The sequence below is a fragment of the Corvus brachyrhynchos genome, unplaced genomic scaffold (assembly GCF_000691975.1).
Source record: "Corvus brachyrhynchos isolate BGI_N302 unplaced genomic scaffold, ASM69197v1 scaffold42, whole genome shotgun sequence".
Taxonomy (NCBI): domain Eukaryota; kingdom Metazoa; phylum Chordata; class Aves; order Passeriformes; family Corvidae; genus Corvus; species Corvus brachyrhynchos.
Window position 1 is genome coordinate 2,738,028 of NW_008237242.1, and position 19,482 is coordinate 2,757,509.

Genomic DNA, 19,482 nt, shown 5'->3' on the forward strand with positions numbered 1-19,482 from the left:
GAAGATCCAAGGACAAATGACAAGATGAAGGACAAGGGTACAACTTTTATATGGGGCTGGAAGGGGTGGGAAGAAACCAGAGCCAATGGACTGAGGGCCAGGAGGCAGGGTAAGGGCAGGACAAAGGTACAACAACCAATGGGGAAGAGAGAGGGGTGGGCAGGAGAGCAGAGACCAGTGGGAGAACCAGGAGAAGGAAACTTTCTAGATAGGGACCACATAAGGTATAAAGGGGCGGAGGCCAGCGGGCCAATCCAAAACACTGGAACAGCATATATTAATATATTAAGATGTGGGAAGGCTCCTTGTGCAAAGGGGACGGTCCCACCCGGAGACCTGTTTTGTCCCTGGGCCAGCTGGTCCTCTGGTCTTGACCAGTGCAGTCTCACACACTGCAACATAATTGGAGGAAAAGCAGAGATGTATTTTATGGGGTTGCAGATACATGACACAATGGAAAAGGAGTTTGTTCAGATTTTGGGTCAAGTGTTTAATGAACATGGGCAAACCTTCCCATTACTGCAGGAAAATAATGTGGTGATTTTTTATCAAGAAACCAACCCTCTAAAACCTTTGCAAGATCTCTGATGACTTGTTTCCATGACTGCCAGATTTATGAGTACAGCACTAGAGAAAGGTGAAAGTGCCGTACCCTGGCTGGTGTCAGTGTTCTTGGCCACAGCAAGTCAGATCTGCACTGAGGCAGGCAGGGCTTGGAAACTTGGGAATAAGGAATTCATTCAGGTATCACCCAGTAACACAGCACCTTGAATGCAAACTGGGAGATGGGGTCCATGTTTCTGAGTTTCTAGAAAAGCAAAGCCATAGGACTTAGACTGCTCTCTAATAATAATAGGCTTTTGTACTCCTAGGTAGGATCTATCCTGGCTATTTCACCAGTGTGGTACCTGACATATCCGAAACACACCCCAGCTCATGCCCTCAAATTCTTCCTTGAAAACTTTACAAGCTTCAAGCTTCAGCAACATGATGGCTACTCAGGGAATGGAAGTGGTTTGTTCAGACAATAGTTTTGCTAATGAGGGTGGTGCTTGCAGCCCTGGAAACTATACAGGAACAAGGAAACAGAATGTATCTGCATAGATGGCATGACATTAATGGGAAAGGAGCATGTGCATCCTGTAAATCAAGGAGTTTTTAAAAACTCTCTTCCTTTTAATCAGAAAGCTGTGAAGGAGCAATAGCTAGCAAGAAGCACTGCAAACTCCTACCTGCCTGCAGATTATTGTTCAGTCTTTAAGTTTTTCTATTTCCATGGCTTCATCTGGCTCAAATATTCTTGTTTGAAGGTGAAAGTGCTCAGGTATGTCTTTCAGGCCATACTTTCAGGTTGGGCTGAATCTGTGTGATTGTGATAGAGACACAAGAGGGTTGGGTCTTCAAGTGCATCCTCCCCTTCCCCAGAATAGCCCCTCTCCCTTTCCAAGGTCTCTGATGTTCAGTGTAGTTTGTCTAAGATAGGAACACCAGGTGGGTGTTGCAGGAGGAATTGTCTGTGTGACTGCACAAGCAATATATTCCAGAGATGGGGGAGCTGAGATGTTTGCATTGACTTTGGTGCATATTGACCTGCTAAAGGGTATAAAATGCTGCTGGACACTGGAGCAGCTGGGTCTTCAAGATTGCAGGCAGCTTCTGTGGGCATATTCCTGTGCCAACCCCACCCCCACACCCTCCTGCCCCTTCCCAGCAGGGATGCCTGTAGAGTACATCCAGCCTCAACACTTGCTATTGGATGTGGGACTAAAAGCACAAAGAGCCATCATGCTAAACTGAAGCCCTGTGTTTGATGCCCCTTCCAGCTGACCAGCTCCTACTGCAATTTGTGCCGCTAGTCCAGCAGCACTAGACTGCCAAGACCTACAGATTTTTACTCCTTTGCGTGCAGGTTGGCTAGCTTTTAATAACCATATGAAAATTTGGTATTACTTCCAACATTTTAAAGAAGAGATAAAAACTTTGTTGATTGATACTGATCCAAACTAAAGTCTACATTTACTGTTTAGTAACCACTTCAGCAATGGTGGGAAATTTATTCTGTGTACTGAGCAATTAACATGTTCCTGTTGGTAAGACAGTACCTGTGGGGTAGGAAGAAGTGGGGAGACATTTTAAGCAGCAGGCAAATTTAATTCATGGGTTTCTGCAGGGACTCACTGAGAGACTTGCTCATCTTTCATGACCTCTTCTCCTGCAACCCTGGCAGCCTGCATTTGACTTCACCTGGGCCAAGTGAGAGGTCACAAAGAGTAGAAGGGCACTTGGGCTCAGTTTGCCTGGGACGCAGTAGGAGAGATGAGCAAAAGAAGTCTGTCCTGGAAAACATAATTTCTGGCCTTGCTAGGAAGATAAAATAACCCAAACATGAAACTTAAAGCTTCTGCCATGCAGAAAGGCTTTAAGGTTTTAGCATGCCACACCACACTTTTGCGGGACTCTGCGTTGCTGGCCGTGCTCCTGTGTACAGAGTGCTCATGCTGGGAAGTTGCCTGTGTCCCCTTCCGAGGGGGGTCCCCACACCCCGTAGGAGACAGCAGGGAGAAGATGGAGGGACTCATCTCCTCACTGGCACATCCTGGAACCAGACTTGGGGCACCAGCCAGCCTGCTCCACTGCACCTGCAGGCAAGCAGGGTTTGGTTTGCCTCGATGGTGAGCAGTGCTCGCTGTGGCCAGCAATGCCGGGAGGGCTCAGGGGACAACAAGACATTTTGGAAGTGCAGTCCCTGGGTTCCAGATACAACCAGTAGCACGAGCCAGCAGGCTACACAGCTAGGTCTTGTGCTTTGGTGCTTGAGGCAAATTGGGTCTGGAGAGCCCCACTGGGGAAAAGAGGTGGCTGAGAGTCTGCAGTGGCCCTGGCAGCATGAACATATTGCAGCATCCTGTGGTACTGAAGGGCTCCTGTAACAACCAAGGGAAAAGGACATTCCCACAGCAATGCCCTCACAGGGCAGTCCCTGTATGTTAGGAACTAACATGGAAAAGGAGTTTGTTCAGATTTTGGGTCAAGTGTTTAATGAACACAGGCAAACCTTCCCATTACTGCAGGAAAATAATGTGGTGATTTTTTTATCAAGAAACCAACCTTCTAAAACCTTTGCAAGATCCTAACCCCTAACATAACAGCACAGCCTGTGTCTAATATATGGCTCCACCCCAAAACCCCAAACTGTGCTTAAAAGCCTCCTACATGAAAAGTCTTAAATGAAGCAATGAAGCCATAAACCAAGAATACAGGTACCAGAGCTTTATTAGATGTTTCACTGGATACAAAGAAACTAGATTTCATATTACTTTTTTTTTACTCTAAATACACATTCTTGTCATAAAAATTCACATTTGCTATACAGAACTGTAGGCATTTTTAACACAACATTTATTAAAGTACCATTAAACAGATCCTAAAACGAGAAGGTGCAGCTCTGTGAACCTTTGTGGGCACAACACACAGGGAGCTCCATGTTCTCAATGTTACACAATCGTCCTTTCCACCAAAATGGAGACAAGTCATTCAAATGCATTAATGCTCACTGGGAATAATAAGGCTTCTGTACAGAGACCCTGAACAGTGTCAGGAGGCAGTGTGGCAATAACTAATGCTAATAATCATCACCTAGATGATACTAAACTACTGATGACTGAGGCAGTCAAAAACTTAACCATCCTGGCAAGCCCACATAATTTTTATTTTTCTTTTTAAATTGTGTTGTTAACCACGTATTTTTATTTTCAGTAGTAGTAATTACATATAATTCCAGGATTCTGCTTTAAGGATCCCTGCTTCACAGCAAAACTAGTTACAGCTACTTGAGGAATCTCTTCCAATCAAACTGACCTTTGTAGGACCTAAAGCTAAAGGAAGAGATTAGTACATGCCATTTTACTGCAGAAAAAAACCCCAAGTGCACCTCCCTCTAAGGAGATACTCATTGGCCAAGGTGATGCCTGTTTAAGAGGATATGTGTGCCTAACTTGGAGTGTGAGAGAAACCATCCTGGGACATCAGACAACGTTCACTGCCATCTTTTAGCCCCACACACTTAATCTCTTACACGACCCTATGGACTGCTATGGTGTACTGAGGCTGAAAAATATCTAATATTCACAGCTGGCAGGTAAAGGGATGTGCATGCAGAAGTCCAGATAAGCAGCACCAAGCAGAGGCAAAGGAGGGAAGTGGGAAATGCTGCATTTTGACTGGACAATGGAAGAGGGTCTGAAATCAGACTTGTCCCTTGCCTCAGTCTGTTCAGGTGGATCTGACCTCATACCAAATGTGCTGCTGGAGGGCAGGCACCCTACTCCAACCCGCCAGGCACAAGGTAGATACTCTCTGTTTAGTTAGTACCTCTCTCCTAATTACCCTTGGCATCATGCATCAGGCATCTTAAACATAAGCCATGAAGGGAGAGCTAGACCTGGCTGTGGGAATAGTACAGGAGTCATACCAGTAGGCAATGTAGAGATTCTTAAGTAGGTCCTGCAGGGACAGGGAAATTGTCACAGCTTTTTTTATTTAAAGCTGACACAGTTCCTGAAAGCAGAATACTGTACCTGGGCAGGCCAGGCCACACCGATCAGCCTGTGACATTCATAATTTTTACTTAAGGATTTTTTCTTTTTTTTTTTGATAGGTCCAACCTACACTGGAGCAAAGTTCAAAGCTCTTCCTGCAAATTTAAAGCTATGTTCCAACACAGGACATGAGCAGTATTGCATAGCATCCAGGCACTTCCTTAAAGCCAGGATATCCCCATCCTCCTATCATGACTGTATTCCAGAAGATGAATTTTAGGCCACTCAATTACATGATCACAACTCCCACTGACACCAGCAGGAGTTGTGTGTGCGCAGAAGTGATTTGATCTGTAACACACTGGAAACCACGTCTTTGCCACCTTGTACAATCAAGGCAGTTGATCAGGAAACATCCTATTCTTTATTTACAAATATGTAAGTGAGCTCCAAGTAACTTCAAGTTTAACTCCTTCGTGCCAAAAAGTGAGGGAGTCGGCTCTATGGACAACCCTTCATAACATCTGAAACAGAACTGATAACTATGAGATTTAACAATATTATCCTAATGCATTAAGGCAGGTCACATAACTGCCCTTTTCCTTTAGGATTAATTATTATTTCCTTGTACACTGTAGACAATCCATAATCCCATATACACACATACCTACGAAACAGCAACACAGTAAAAACTAAATAGACCACTGAACTCCAAATACTTGTAATCAACACATTACGCATACTATACAGCATATTTTAACCTCATCATTGGGTAAACATATACAATTCAGAACACTGACTGTATGCAACACAGAAGCTACCACTGAAATATGGCAAATACGTCATACACTATTAGCTTTTACTTCACTGAAAAGGAATTTAAAACTTTTAAACGGTGTTACCTGAACTCTTGAAATCATCCAATAGCCTAATCAGTTGCTAATAACTAGTGCTTCATATACTAAATTGAGGATAAACAGCACTGGAACTGTGTTTTCAGGGCACTCTGCTTTCTTTTTTTTTATTCTGAGGAATTAAGCTCCACAATTTTAAATTTCCTTTGCAACACAGCCTATACTTACTGCACAGTGACTATCTGCTCACTCTCATCTCAGGGTAAAGGCTGAGTAAGCATTTTGAAGTTAGTAGAAACTGTCTAGATTTGTATAGACAGAAAGATTGAGCCCAGCATACAGGATCATTCATTCCCTCTCAGCCATGCATGCATATATATTTGTATATACATACATGTGTATGTTTAAAAGAATGTTTTGAAATGGCAGGACCTACAATACCAGTAATGTATCCAACAGCAAAAGAATGCAAATAACCCACTAATTCTAAAACTATGCTCCTGTGGTCTGATTCTGATTTACCCCTCGTCATACAAGGCAGGAATTGCACTCCAGGAACCACCTCCTGTTTGGACTGGATTTCTGCAGGTTAGATCAGTACAGAACAAAGATGTCTCAGCATGTGTAAACTGAAAAATTGAGCCAGATGGGTTTACATAGCTGAGACACTCTGTGTGTGCAGCACAGGCACAATTTTTCAAGTATGGGTGAAAAGAAAGGATCGAGTAATCACATGAAACTGCCAGAAAACAACAGTACTTGAGTTATGCATCATGAACATAGTGAGGGGGAAAATAAGCAGAGGAAGAGAAAAAATGTTTTGGCAGTGAATGACATGACAGTTTGATTAAGCAGATGCTTATACAGATCAATAGTGTAGACAGGTATTTTTCCTTGATGGAATGATTACAGACAACTAATTTCCCATGCAAGATGCCTCATAATACATGTGAAGAAACCTTCCAAATTAATAAGGTCAGAATAACACATCTGACCCAACCCTGCAAGCACATTTCTGGTTGAAATCAAAGACAGTTTTAGCTGCATATGGGTGGCAAAACTGGGCTCTTGAATGGTCCAGTTGTGCTGCATAGTACTTTCTGGCTTGTTCTTTTTTGGCAAGATCCCCAAACAACATCAACAGGGAGTGCATCTCTATCAGGACTTACAGTTTTAGGCCCTCACAGATGAAATCTTCAGAAGAGCATGGATAGTATATCCCCACATGCACTTTTTTCTTTTAGTAATTAAGGCAAGTTTGTTTACCTGTTCCTACCATAAAGTGCTGTGCTTCTCCAATAGAAAGATTGACAGCTAAATGAAAACATATTTTTCTGACCAGAATTTTAACATTTTGCTAGTATTTTTCCCCATTAATGGACAAATGATACAATTGTCTATTATTGTTTCTTGTCAGAGGAATTTTTTTTGCTTTGCTTTTATTTTCTATTTATTTCCAAATGAGAATTACAATAAAACCAAAACTAAGCAAACATTTCATAACAATGCTAACAAACTCTAGATAGCTCTATACTTATTCATATATATAAGTACACACACATACACTTTTTAAAATACAGCAAAGCATTTGCCTTGAGTACACCTCTGAGCAAGCAAAAAGCCTGGTGTGTCTTGTGTGTGTTTGAGCACGGGGTACCAGCAGAAACCTGGTGTTGATGCTCTCAGATGCAAAAGAATTTCAGCCAGAATCCAAAAAAAAGAAACCTAATTTTCACTCCACCCAAGACTTCAGATCACTTTACTATATTAGAAGGATAGATTAACTCTTTTGACTATATTTAAGCAGCTGAAGAATCACAGGAGGAGTCTGGAAACAACCAACTCCAGCTAAAAGGAAAAAAGAGCATTTCACACCACACTGTCTATAAATAAGCAAACATTTTCACATTTCTATGTAGGACACCCACATAGGTGTGGGTTTAAAAATAAATTTTCATGTTTCATTTTACATGTCTGTTACATAAATTTTACTTGGAGAGCCTGTGGAAACCAGAAACATAGTCTGCCAAGTAAATCTATAACTTGCTTAATTGTGGGTGAAAGCATTAAAGTCATACCCTTTGTTCAACAAAACCATGAGTTGTGACTCTAGGTAAATTTTTGAGGCAGTCTGGATAAAATTTAAATGCTGTAAAAAACCTAACTGGCTTAGATCACAGATTTCACTGGGGATGACTCTTACAGTCCTAACCTCTGCAGAAGAGAATGCTACTGAAAGAGCCGTCATGACTTTGTAACAGCTGCATGGGTTTTTTTAAACAAATTTATACTAATCCTGTCCAGAACCTTAAATATCATTATGCAAGTGTACATGGATGTCTGTGTTATACACATACATTTAAATGTGTCAATATACTACATATCCACTTAAATTATTTTTTATTCTACACTCACATGTGCATACACTTTTTCCAAGGCACCCTCTCAGTACAAAATAGCAGGAAGTGTTCTTTTTATTCCACTCCCTAAACTAAACCAACAAACCCCCTATAATGCTCTTGTTACCCATCTGTTCAATATGACCATTTCTGAATTTCTAAACTCTGGTGGAAGATAGTAGACATTATCATCTGACAGAAAATAGCAAAGGACAGTATGATGCCATTCTCTCCTCTCACTCAACCAAAAGTTCTAGTAATATCGACAGAAATTTGATCTTAATTCTATACCATAAATCCCTGCAATATTTCAAGGAGCATTTTCCTTGTAAGATGTTATAGCATCTATTGTTTTGCACAGATGAGATGTTTTACTTTCCAAAGTTGTGCACCTGTGTATTGATGTGTCCAGGAGATAGGACAGCCTGTATTTTATCCAGTTAGGTGTCATACAGTTTCAATGCTCTCATTTTATAAATTACTAAGTTTTCCATATACTTTTTATATATGTTTCTTTAAAACTAGGATGATCAGTGATTTTGTTGCTAGAACAGTGCCAGTCAGTAGATTTTCAATCTTATGTTTTGCAGTATTATATCCCACAGACAATTTAAGAACAATAGAGTACTGCTATTAGCTAGAATTGAACTACTACACTCTTTAGTACAGGAACTTTTGACTGATGAAACTGGCACTGATTTTTTGAAATCAGTGGAAAAGTGTTCTGTTAACAGCTGCCTTAAAGAGAAGCTTAGACTGCACCTATTTTTAAGTGCAGTTTCAGTCTTGCAGAAGTCAGGTTTCCACAATGGGACAAAATACTGCATACCTTACAGTACAGATAACTCACTTACATTATGCTCAATCCATGCTAAACACAGATGTTTCCCTATTAAATTCAATGGATATGGGATCAGGCTCTTACTTAAGATTAATCCTGGGAAGAAGTGGTGCTCAAAGCTGGCCTAACTGTGTTCCTGCTGGAACCAGGGAAAATATCCACCAGCAGCTGTCCCTTGGAGGTTGATATTGTGACCAGTGTTGTTTGATATCTTTGTTAATGACACAGACAAAGGATTCGAGTGCACCCTCAGCAAATTAGCAGATGACACCAAGCTGAGTGGTGCTGATGACACACCTGAAGGATGGGATGCCATCCAGAGGGACCTGGACAAGCTAGAGAAGTGGGTCCATGGGAATTTCATATGGTTAAACAAAACTAAGTGCAAGGGCAACCCCCGGTATCAGCACAGGCTGGGCATGAACGGACTGAGAGCAGCCCTGCCCAGCAGGACTTGGGGGTGCGGGTGGGTGAGAGGCTGGACATGCCCCAGCCATGGCACTCACAGCCCAGAGAGCCAAACGTGTCCTGGGCTGCCTCCAGAGCCCTGTGGGCAGCAGGGGAGGGAGGGGATTCTGCCCACCTCACTCTGCCCTGGTGAGACCCACCTGGAGCACAGCATCCAGCTCTGGGGTCCCTGCACAGGAAGGACAGGGACCTGCTGGAGTGAGTTCAGAGGAGGCATGAAGTTGATTAGATGGATGAAGCACCTCTCCTATGAGGAAAGGCTGAGAGAATTGGGATTATTCAGTCTGGAGAAGAGAAGGCTTTGGAGGGACCTAATTTTGGCCATACTGATGGGAGCCTACAAGAAAGGTGGAGAGGGACTTTTTACAAGGGTATGTAGTGACAGGACAAGGACTGAGAGTAGGTTTAGATTAGATATTATGAAAAAGCTCTTTGCTGTGAGGGTGGGGAGGCACTAGAACATGTTGCCAAGAGAAGTCATGGATGGCCCACACCTGGAAGTGTTCAAAGCTCGGCTGGATGGAGCTCTGAGCAACCTGGTCTAGTGAAAGGTGTCCTGCCCACAGCCAGGCGGTTGGAACTAGATGATCTTTAAGGGTCCAACCCAGGCCATTCTGTGATTACAGTTAGAGTTAGGCCAGTATCACGTATCTGCTGACTTGACCTGAGGCAGAGACATTGGAGAACCCCATTTTGAGAATGAAAAACAAGCAGGATTTAGTCTGTGCTTCGTGCAAGCTACACAGTACATCATGTTTACTGTCCACTGATTATGCATATGTTAGAAGCATGACTTTGGATTTACATCACAAAGGCATTTAAACCTGCAGCTCATTGATAAATGTGATCAGTTAAACTACCTAACAGATGAAATGTAGCAGCTTAAAATTTTCATGCCAGATATACTGTCCTCAGTCTCCTGCTGCAATGCTCACACCACGAAGAATCCTGCTCTGAGCAGGAAGAGGACAATATATACATCCCCTTGCTCTGAAAACAACAAATTTCTTGGCACTGTTCATAACCACAGAAGACACATGAATCACATTTGGTACCTCATGGAGAACCTGTAAATGGCCTTCTTTTATCAAACACTGTAAACATGTTTAGTTTTGCTCTTCACATGAAACACAAATATGAAAAATGATCATAAATGATGAAAACATTTCCATTATGCCCACCCACTAAAGCCCTAAACACCTCAGTGTGTTACAAGAAAATGAGTGTGTTACAATATAATCCTTTTAGAATACAATCTTTTTTTCAAATTCTGAATAATGCAACAACACACATATCACAGTATTATCAAGTAGTGTCATCTTCACATTCATCCAGAGCATAGTTGAGCTTTATGACTGTGCTGATAAAGTCACCAAGTTCTACAAAATCTGCAGTGATAATATTCACACCACTTTCTCCTGCTTTCTGAGTTCGGACCCACTCCATCATTGCAGGAAGAGCCCTAAGGAGAGAAGAGGAACAATAATTACTCATAAATCAGCAAGACAAATGCATCGAGGCAGGATTTACTGACAGCGACTCCAACTGATCTTACTTCGTTTCTAAAGGAAAGAAACCAAGTCAGACAGGATACAGGTTACTGCTCAAGCTTTTTAAAAACTCTTTTAAATTTTCATTCTGTGAGGAAATAATATGTTGATTGTACTTCAACTTCTCAGTAGAAAAGAATGGAAGGAAGATCATGCAGGCTCAGAGTAATTACTGATTTTGCCTATGCACAAGGGAATGGACGAGATACGTTTTGATATCATCTCGCCATATGACTCCAAGGAAATTTTTTATGGAAAAACAAGCCACTGAGAACTCAAGCCATTTGCAAAGCATGTTTGACACATTCAAGGAAATGTTGAAAATAGTATTTTTGAGGAACACAGAAGCAACCATGATTCCTACAGAAGTACAGCATATACCAAAAACTCTTTCTTCACCAGTATTGATACCCAAGCCATGAATTAATTAATCAGAAATCCGTAGTTAGTAACTGAAATAAAAAGCACCATAGTCACATCAACTCTTTTCTAAGATGGCGCATTTTAATTATGTCAAATCCTTAGCACAGGAATACTGGGGTATAAAAGATATCTGCCTAACTGTTTCTGAGTATAAAGAAATTTTTCTGGTATTTTTCTGTGAAAATACAAACTAACAACAAATATCTATAAGAAAAATAAAAGGCTCCTTAGTCCTGCTGAGGCTGCCAAACAGCAAAATCCAGTCTTTAGAAGAAAGACGTTACCAGAGTTCCAAAAAAATAAGGTACACATTTTTCAGAGAAAGGGCATTTTTCAGAGAAAGGGTAATTGACCATTGGTACAAAATCCCAATGACTGTGGCAAACTGTGCAGCACTTTGAGTCTTTAAATCAAGCCTGGGTATAGTTCCAAAATTATACTCCTGGTCAACCTCAAGCTGCTGAGTTAAATAAAAGAACCTAAGGTCTGGGCAGGGCTGCAGTCAGTTTAGATGAACATTGTGTTCTCCCTTTGCTCTAAGATCTATAAATATGTGATTTCCCCTAAACCAGCATATTGTGCAGCCTTTTGCACAGACACAAGGTACACGGAAAATTTTGGTCTGACAGTAATCTAAATGAAGCTGAACATGTTGAACCTAATTCTCTCAAAAGCTTTGGGAAAACAGATCTAAAGAAAAGAACTATTAGCAGAGAGAGATTGTACTTGTCAGTGGCTACTAGAATCAGTCAGTTTTTAAAATAATTTAATACAGAATAAAACCCAAGCAGCTAAAATTCCTCTCTATGATTTCACAGGAGAATACTAAGGCTTTATTTCACCAAAATGTACTTGAATCTGTGAGATCCACATATAAGCAATACATTTTATTTCAGTCATTGATTCAGTATGACTGAAGCACTTCTATGCACAGCAGCCCATAAAACCAAATTCAAGCATTCTGCTGTTTGTGAACCCAGCCAACACCTTCAGATTTAAGTTTATGTAATCCTGAAAAGCTGCACTCTGTAGAACTGTAACAGAGCACAGGTCAGGTGTTAAATACCCAGCAATGCCTGGAGTGCTTGAAAAGATCTGCAAGCAATCAGACAGATCTCAGCAGAACAGCACAGACCACCAAGGTGATAAAAGGCAGCTCAGAGTAGCTGTAAACTCCACTGCACCTTCACATGTGAAAGGTACTGCTGAACTCTGCACAGAGATACCAGATTGAATTTACGAGATGGCAGTATGTTACTTTTTGTATTTAATACCATCCTATTTAAGCCCAAGGAGTTTCAGGTTTAAAGGTGAACTGATTCATTGTAGGTGGGCACATATTTTTCCTTCCTTCTTCCTGCATAAGTTGATGACCTTGATATTTTACTCCCCCTTGAGGCATAATTAACTTATTTTGGTGTCTTTTACTTGTTCTGAAGCTAGTTCTGATGTAATTCTTTCTTCACGCCATAGAGTTTGCCATCCATACACTTACCTTTATTGACTGAAATACTGTTTTCCTTTCTTAATGCGTTCTTAGTAAGTCAGACTCCACCAAACAGTCATGCCTCCTTTTGATTTGCTTTATCTTAAGTTAGCCTACCTTGCCTTTTCATCTGCAGTTGGCTTGGTTAGTTGAACGGGTTATTTTTGTTTTACTGGTATTTCACACAGAACACAGTTGCATGACCCTCTGCTCATACGTAAATTGCTAGATAAAGTCACGGAAATCCTTTTGTTCATGAGACTAGAGAGCATTTAAAGTCAGAAATGAATCACATGATCAAACAAAAAGCTTATTTCCATAGCAAAACCAAGTAACACAATCCTGTAGAAAAGAGATAGCTGAAGAAAAGATTCCACTGACCTTAAAGATTTGATCTAGGCTCTGTAGCTCTGTTTATGACAGAAATTAATACAAAACCATATGGATCATCTTCCTCCCCTAGTGCCATCTTGAAAGTGGATTACACCAATGACACTAAGAAACCACATGTTGCTCTGTTTCAGCACAAATATGTCACACGCTCACAATAATTATTAGAATAAGCCTGCTTTAATAGTCCTCAGGGTGCCTTTGTGATAGCAGTACAAACCTTGTTCACCCTGCCTTGTAATTTCCAAATTGTGCCTCAAACTAGTGATTGTTCTCACCAAGGGTTTTAGTCAGGAGAATAAACCACCTACATGACTGAGCTCACAAAAGCCCAGTATGTACCGTGGTCTTCATAGATATTCTTGTGTGGTTCTCTGTCAAGCATGGGGGAAGCTTCTAGAAACTTCTCACAGAAGCCACCCTATAGCACCCCTTGCTACCAAAACCATGCCACGCAAACCCAATCCATCTTGCTAGGTTGGTAAGGAATGATTTTATGCCCAAGCATCTACACACAAGCCTCTCAGCCTGCAAACCCTAAGAGCATCACTGCCTCTGTGTTAGGCAAGTCCTGGCTCTCCTATGGAGAATATCCATGCTTTAAGGTGCCTCCCACAGCTGGTACAGTCCAGCCCTTATAGCCACAATCCCAGTTCTCAAAAGGAATAATTTCTAACCCCTACGGGTTCCAAAGCCACTATGTAACCCAGAGCCACATGCACAGAAGATGCTGCCTGTCTTTGCTTAGAGCCAGGGAGGAGAGTAGGTGTGCTCCTCTGCAAGACCTGTGCCAGGAGAAAGAGAGAAGTCCTCTCATTTCACTACCTGAGGCACTTTTTTCATCCTGCTGCAGCTCCTCTGACCTAGGTTGGAGTTTCACAGATCCAACCCTGCCAGGCCAGTGCAGCACTGCCCCACAAAGCAGCATCAGAAGTCAACTTGCTTTTCCACATCCCTGGTGGAAGCAGAGGAGCTAGTGGTACCAATAGTGTAGGGAGTGCAAAGACACAGGGCTGGAGGGCTTGAGCACTGGCAGGGAAGGAGGGGAATGGCATGTTACCTGGGTTTGACCATGGATTAAGATCAGTAATCTTGGTGATAAATTTTCTGGCCTGAAGGAATATGTAGAGTATCTAATTTCTTTTTGCTAACTGGAAACTAGGAGGTACCAGACTGCTGCCCCTCACTACCAGGATGGCAGGAGTAAAGCCATGTGACTGACTGCTGTGGAAGGACCTCACGGGAAGGGCTGTGGTCCAGCCCCAGCCACCATCACTGCCCCTCTGCATAAGCAGACAGATCCAATTCACCACCCGTGATGCCCAGCAGCTTTCTGGAGCAGCCTTTCCACCTGCCAAAGACTGCATGAGAAGGGGGAAAGTGGAGATCTGGGTAATAGGGACCTACCTATGCTGGACAGTGCAAAGCCACACAGAGATACTTATGTGGCTGTATTTCTTCTGAGACCTAAGCTTTTATCTCCAGGTAGTATCTCACTATATCAGTCAGAGGTACTCATAATTTGGGCATGACCTGGGTATCAGGACAGTTTACATCATGACTGCGAACATGTCCCACATCACCATTTTCAGCCTTTTTTTTTCGTGAGGAGCCACGTACTTTCTCATATAGCATTGCTACAAAGATTTTCATTTACAACATAGTAAAATCTAGGCTCAGCTTTGACACTTCTTTTATTACCTCTATTTTCCCTGTTCTGCTTGCTTGCTCATATAGGCAGAAATGTGCACATATTTATTTTTAAGTTGTTCTCTTCTTTCAGGAACCATTTTCTGATGAATTAAAGGAGCTCTGCTGAGAAATACTGACCTCAACTACAAAACAGGCATTGTCCTTTTTAAAGCTACTGAGTATTCAAGATGTATTTCTTCTTTTTTTAAAATCTATCAAAGCTCTCAAGTGACTTCAGTGGTATTGAATTTTGTTTAATAAATAATAATTAAGCATCCAAGTAGCTTCAGTTCAAGCAGTAAAATCGTGAGTCCCATTAAAAGCTTTCAGAAAGAAAATATGATCTAATTAGCTGTATTAAAATTTGCTTTTAAAAAACTGTTCTTAGGCTATTTTAGTTCAGAAAGAGGGTTGGTTATCTGGTTTTTTTTTAATGCCTGAGTCATGAAAGCCTGACAATGTGACAGAAGACTAATGACAGCTGTGTTCTAAGACAGGACCTCCCATGGCGCAACAGCCGCTCCTCTCCGCAGAGCTTTCACGGGAGAAGAGAAGGAAAAGCAGCCACTCAAACACAAAACAGAACGTCTATTCACTATTTAATGGGTTTGATCATTAAAGGCACAGAACAGGTTCTCTTCTGGAGTGCAGGGAGTCAGTACAACCTAATCCACAGTGAGAAACTGGTCCCATTCACAGGGTGTGATGCTGCCAAGCATTAAGTGCTCGTTACCAGTAACACCAGTGAGAACTGCAGCAGGTCTCCTTGCACAGGGCAAACTGACGTGGCATTTCTTCCCTCTCCAGTGAAGCATACACCCTACTCCTTGCAGTCTTTTGCAAAGAGGTGTTACTGCTGAACAAAACCAGCACCCGTCTGCAGGAGGCTGTGCTTACACGAGCCTGAATCAGAATCCCTATACTCCTTAACTTCCCCCCTCTCTGTTCAATTTTATCACTGTTTGCAAGAACACTGAATTTCAGAGCTGTAATTCAGCATATGCTCACCTTGGCTTTTCAAGGATGCTGAGAATTCACTGCTTCAGTGGGAGCAGTGGATTACCCGTGTGTCACTGAAGCATGAAAATCACGACTGGAAAGAACTTTGAAAAGTCATTCACGTTCATCCAGCCCACCCTGAACAGGATCAACTACACAAAGATCAGTGATACAGATCACTCCTGGTAAATGTTCAATTTAATCTATTTACAAGCCCCCAGTGAGGGAGATGTCACAACCTTTCTCTGTACTCAGAGCACCACTATATAGATATCCTTATGCATCCTCATTAGCTTCAGTGGGAGTACCCAGAAATAATGGCATTACGGCACGCTGCTCAAGGGCGTTCACCATGCCCTCACTCTGCTCCTGCTAAAGATTTACTCTGCATCTGCAAATAACTTCCCCTGTGAACGATAAGCCTTAGGTACCATTCTACACTACATCATTCTACCATAATTTTCTCTATGGTAAAACTAGTTTAAAAGGTCCTCCGCTTTTATATGCCAGCCATTTATTTTTACTCCCTGATAAAATTTACAATTCTCTCAGCTGTGCTAATAGACCTGTACAGACAAAGTTAATACAGCACATGGAAATGGTCTGAATTAACAGAAACAAAACAAGTGGTTTTGCTCTCCCTCTGTCCCTAATTCATTGACAAGTTTTAGTTTATAACAGGTCCTTCCTAACTGTTGAAATGTGACAAACAAGGATCAAATTAACTCAAGCACAGAGATTTACATGAGCTCAGCACAAAAAGGCTGGAAAGGAACTCCTCAGATGCACTTCCATACACCTAGGATCCTCTTTAGGCAGCAGTAGCATTGTCATAAAATTGGCATCACCAAGGTCAGACTGACTCAAACCATAAAATCTGGGCAGCATTGGGTGGGAATTTCTTTCCCTGGATCCTGAATTAACATTACTGCACATGAGCTGCCCTGTTGCAAGAACTACCTACAGTAGTATCTAACAACCTTGAATTTATTCTTCTGGAAAACTTGTCTTTAATTCAGTGATCCTCCGCTGCTTTATACAACTTGGAAATGCATCTATACACATGACACAGACAAGCATGCTGGGGTCAGATGCATCTTTCAATGTAATTATCTTAGCAGCATACTCTGCAGTGTCACCAAGGGCCAAACATCTTCCTTCTCTGATTGAACTGGTGCTGCCTTTCTGGGTTTCATTTATAAAGGGAGGCAGAAATGAGCTCAAAAGGAATATTCCTGCCCTCCCTTCAAAAACCAGTTCAGCCGAATTTGTTAAACCTACATCTTGTACAAAAATGCAATGGGATATTTAATAGCAAATGGTGGTTTCTGGAGGTAATTAATGTTCAGCATCCCATTTTTCCCTGATTCCCTGTTTTTAGCCATTGCACTTAGAGCATTAACTAATAGCATTAGGAATACAGGCAGTAGGAAAAGGACTCAGTGGACTCTGAAGTATAAAAGATCTCATTAAGGACATAGTATTTTGGCTACTCTCTTGGTTAATGCAGTAGGGAATTGAAGTGGCAAAGCCAGAGCTAAAAGTTTGAGCTGCTGCCATACAAAATATGGCATTTATCTTTTACATTACGACTGAAAGGCCTTGTAAAACATGTAGTTACCCTAATACGGAAAATACACAATAGTCTATGGATTGAAAGGAAAAATACTACTTGCTATGAGGATGTCTCTGTTCAAATGCTTGGTCTCAGTGTTTCAGCAGATCAAATTAAGAGAAGCTTATCAACTGCATCTCTAATCTGGAGTTGTGCATAGCATTTGACATGGTCATGATATCCTTGTCTTTAAATTGAAGAGACATGGATTTGGTAGATGGATCACTTGGTGGATAAGGAATTCTCTGGATAGTCACACGTAAAGAACTGTGGTCAACGCCTTAATGCCCAGATGGAAAGCTGTATCAAGTGGTGTTCCCCAAGGGTTGGTATGGGGACTGGTGCTGTTTAACATCTTTGTTGGTCACATGGACAGTCGGATTGAAGGCACTCTCAGCAGGTTTGCTGATGACACTGAGCTGCGTGGGGCAGTCGACACACGGGAGGGAAGGGATGGCATCCAGGGGGAACCTGACAGGCTTGAGAGGCAGGTCTGTGCAAACCTCATGGAGTTCAAGGTCAAATGCAAGGTCCTGCACATGGGTCAGGGCAACCCCCGAGACTGGGGGCTGATGGGATTGAGAGAAGTACTGCAGGGATGCACTTGGGGGTGCTGGTGGATAAGAAGCTCAACATGACCCGGTAATGTGCACTTGCAGCCCAGAAAGCCAACCTGGGCTGCATCCAGAGCAGTGTGGCCAGCTGGCTAATGGAGAGGATTCCGCCCTCACCTGGACTGCTGCATCCAGCTCTGGAGTCCCCAAAATAAGAAGGAAATGAACCTGTTGGAATAAGTCCAGAGGAGGCCATGAAGATGATGGGCTGAAGCAGAAGGCTGGAGTACCTCTCCTATGAACACAGTCTGAGAGAATTGGGATTGTTCAGCATGAAGAGAGGGAGACCATAGAGCACCCTCCAGTACCTAAATGAGGCCTACAGGAAAGCCGAAGAGGGACTTTTCACAAGGACAGGTAGTGATAGGATATGAGGAATGTCTTCAAACTGAAAGAGAGCAGGTTTAGATTAAGAAGAAATTCTTTACCTTGAGGGTGGTGAGGCATGGAAACAGGTTGCCCAGAGAAGTCATGGATGCCCCATCCCTGGAAGTGTTCAAGTCCAGTTTGGATGGGGCTTTGAGCAACCAAGTCTAGTGGAAGTTATCCCTGCCCATGGCAGGGTCTGGCATGAGATACCTTTAATAGGTTGCTTGCAACACAGACCATGCTATGATTCTATGTTAATCAGTTATCTCTTGGAGATCACAGAGTGGTGATCAGGGAGGTCAGAGTGGTGCTCAGTCATCATTCCTTTCAACCTCTTGTAGCACAAACACAAAACCTGAACACTCATTTACACAGGCACCTGGACAAGGCATATTTTATCTGCTTGAGACAGTTTGTCCTGCTCCCAGTTCCACGTAGAAATCTGACTGTTCAAGAAACATTAAGAAATTCATGTAAGTGACAATATGTATGGATAGGGAAATAGGAATTGGAACTTATTCCCCTTTCTGTGAAACAGAAAACCTCTGCTTTACAGAACAAAATATCTGTCACCAATCAAGGGAACAGCTACAGGTTTGGGGTTTTTTCCTCCCCCATCTTCTAGTTCTTTAAAAAAAGAGTTATGATTTACTCATATACCCATTACACTTGAATCCCTGTTGTCATGGTTTAGCATAGTTTGGGTTTTTAGTTAAAGAGGGCTCCATCAGCCACCAAAGTGCTTTTTTGCAAAAAGGTGCTTACAGCTTCCTCTAGACCCGAAAGAACCACTCAACTGGCTAGTTTGAATATTGGCAACTTTTTAAAGCCACTTAAGAAGCTTGACACACCTCTGTGATCCACATTTAAAAACGAAAAAACCCCGGGAAAGCTCTTTTTCTTCCAGCTTTTGGACAGGTAACTGGGAGCCCGGGGAGCGGCCCAGCTGGGTCAGCCACGGCACGGCTTGGCTGAAATCTCAGCTGCTTCTGCTCGCTGGACACCCAGCGCAGCCCCCTCAGTGCGAGCCGGGCCGGCCGGGAAACAGCCACCCTGGAGCTGTGTGGCCCTGCTCCATCCACAGCCCTGTTCCCTCCGTGGCCCTGCTCCCTCCATGTCCCTGCTCCATCCACGGCCCTGTTCCCTCCGTGTCCCTGTTCCCTTCACGGCCCTGCTCCCTCCGTGGCCCTGTTCCCTCTGTGTCCCTGTTCCCTCCGTGGCCCTGCTCCCTCCGTGGGCCCACT

At 42.5% G+C, this 19,482-nt stretch overlaps 1 protein-coding gene across 1 annotated transcript in view; it reads right to left on the reverse strand.

The window, feature by feature from the left end:
* Positions 1 to 9,229: 9,229 nt before the first annotated feature.
* The window catches only part of PLCXD3 (phosphatidylinositol specific phospholipase C X domain containing 3), a 38,514-nt gene continuing 28,261 nt past the window's right edge, over positions 9,230 to 19,482 (reverse strand). The window contains exon 3 of the mRNA XM_008630654.2: positions 9,230 to 10,562. Coding sequence (XP_008628876.1) covers positions 10,406 to 10,562 — 157 coding nt within the window. The 3' untranslated portion in view covers positions 9,230 to 10,405. The remainder of the gene's footprint in view (positions 10,563 to 19,482) is intronic.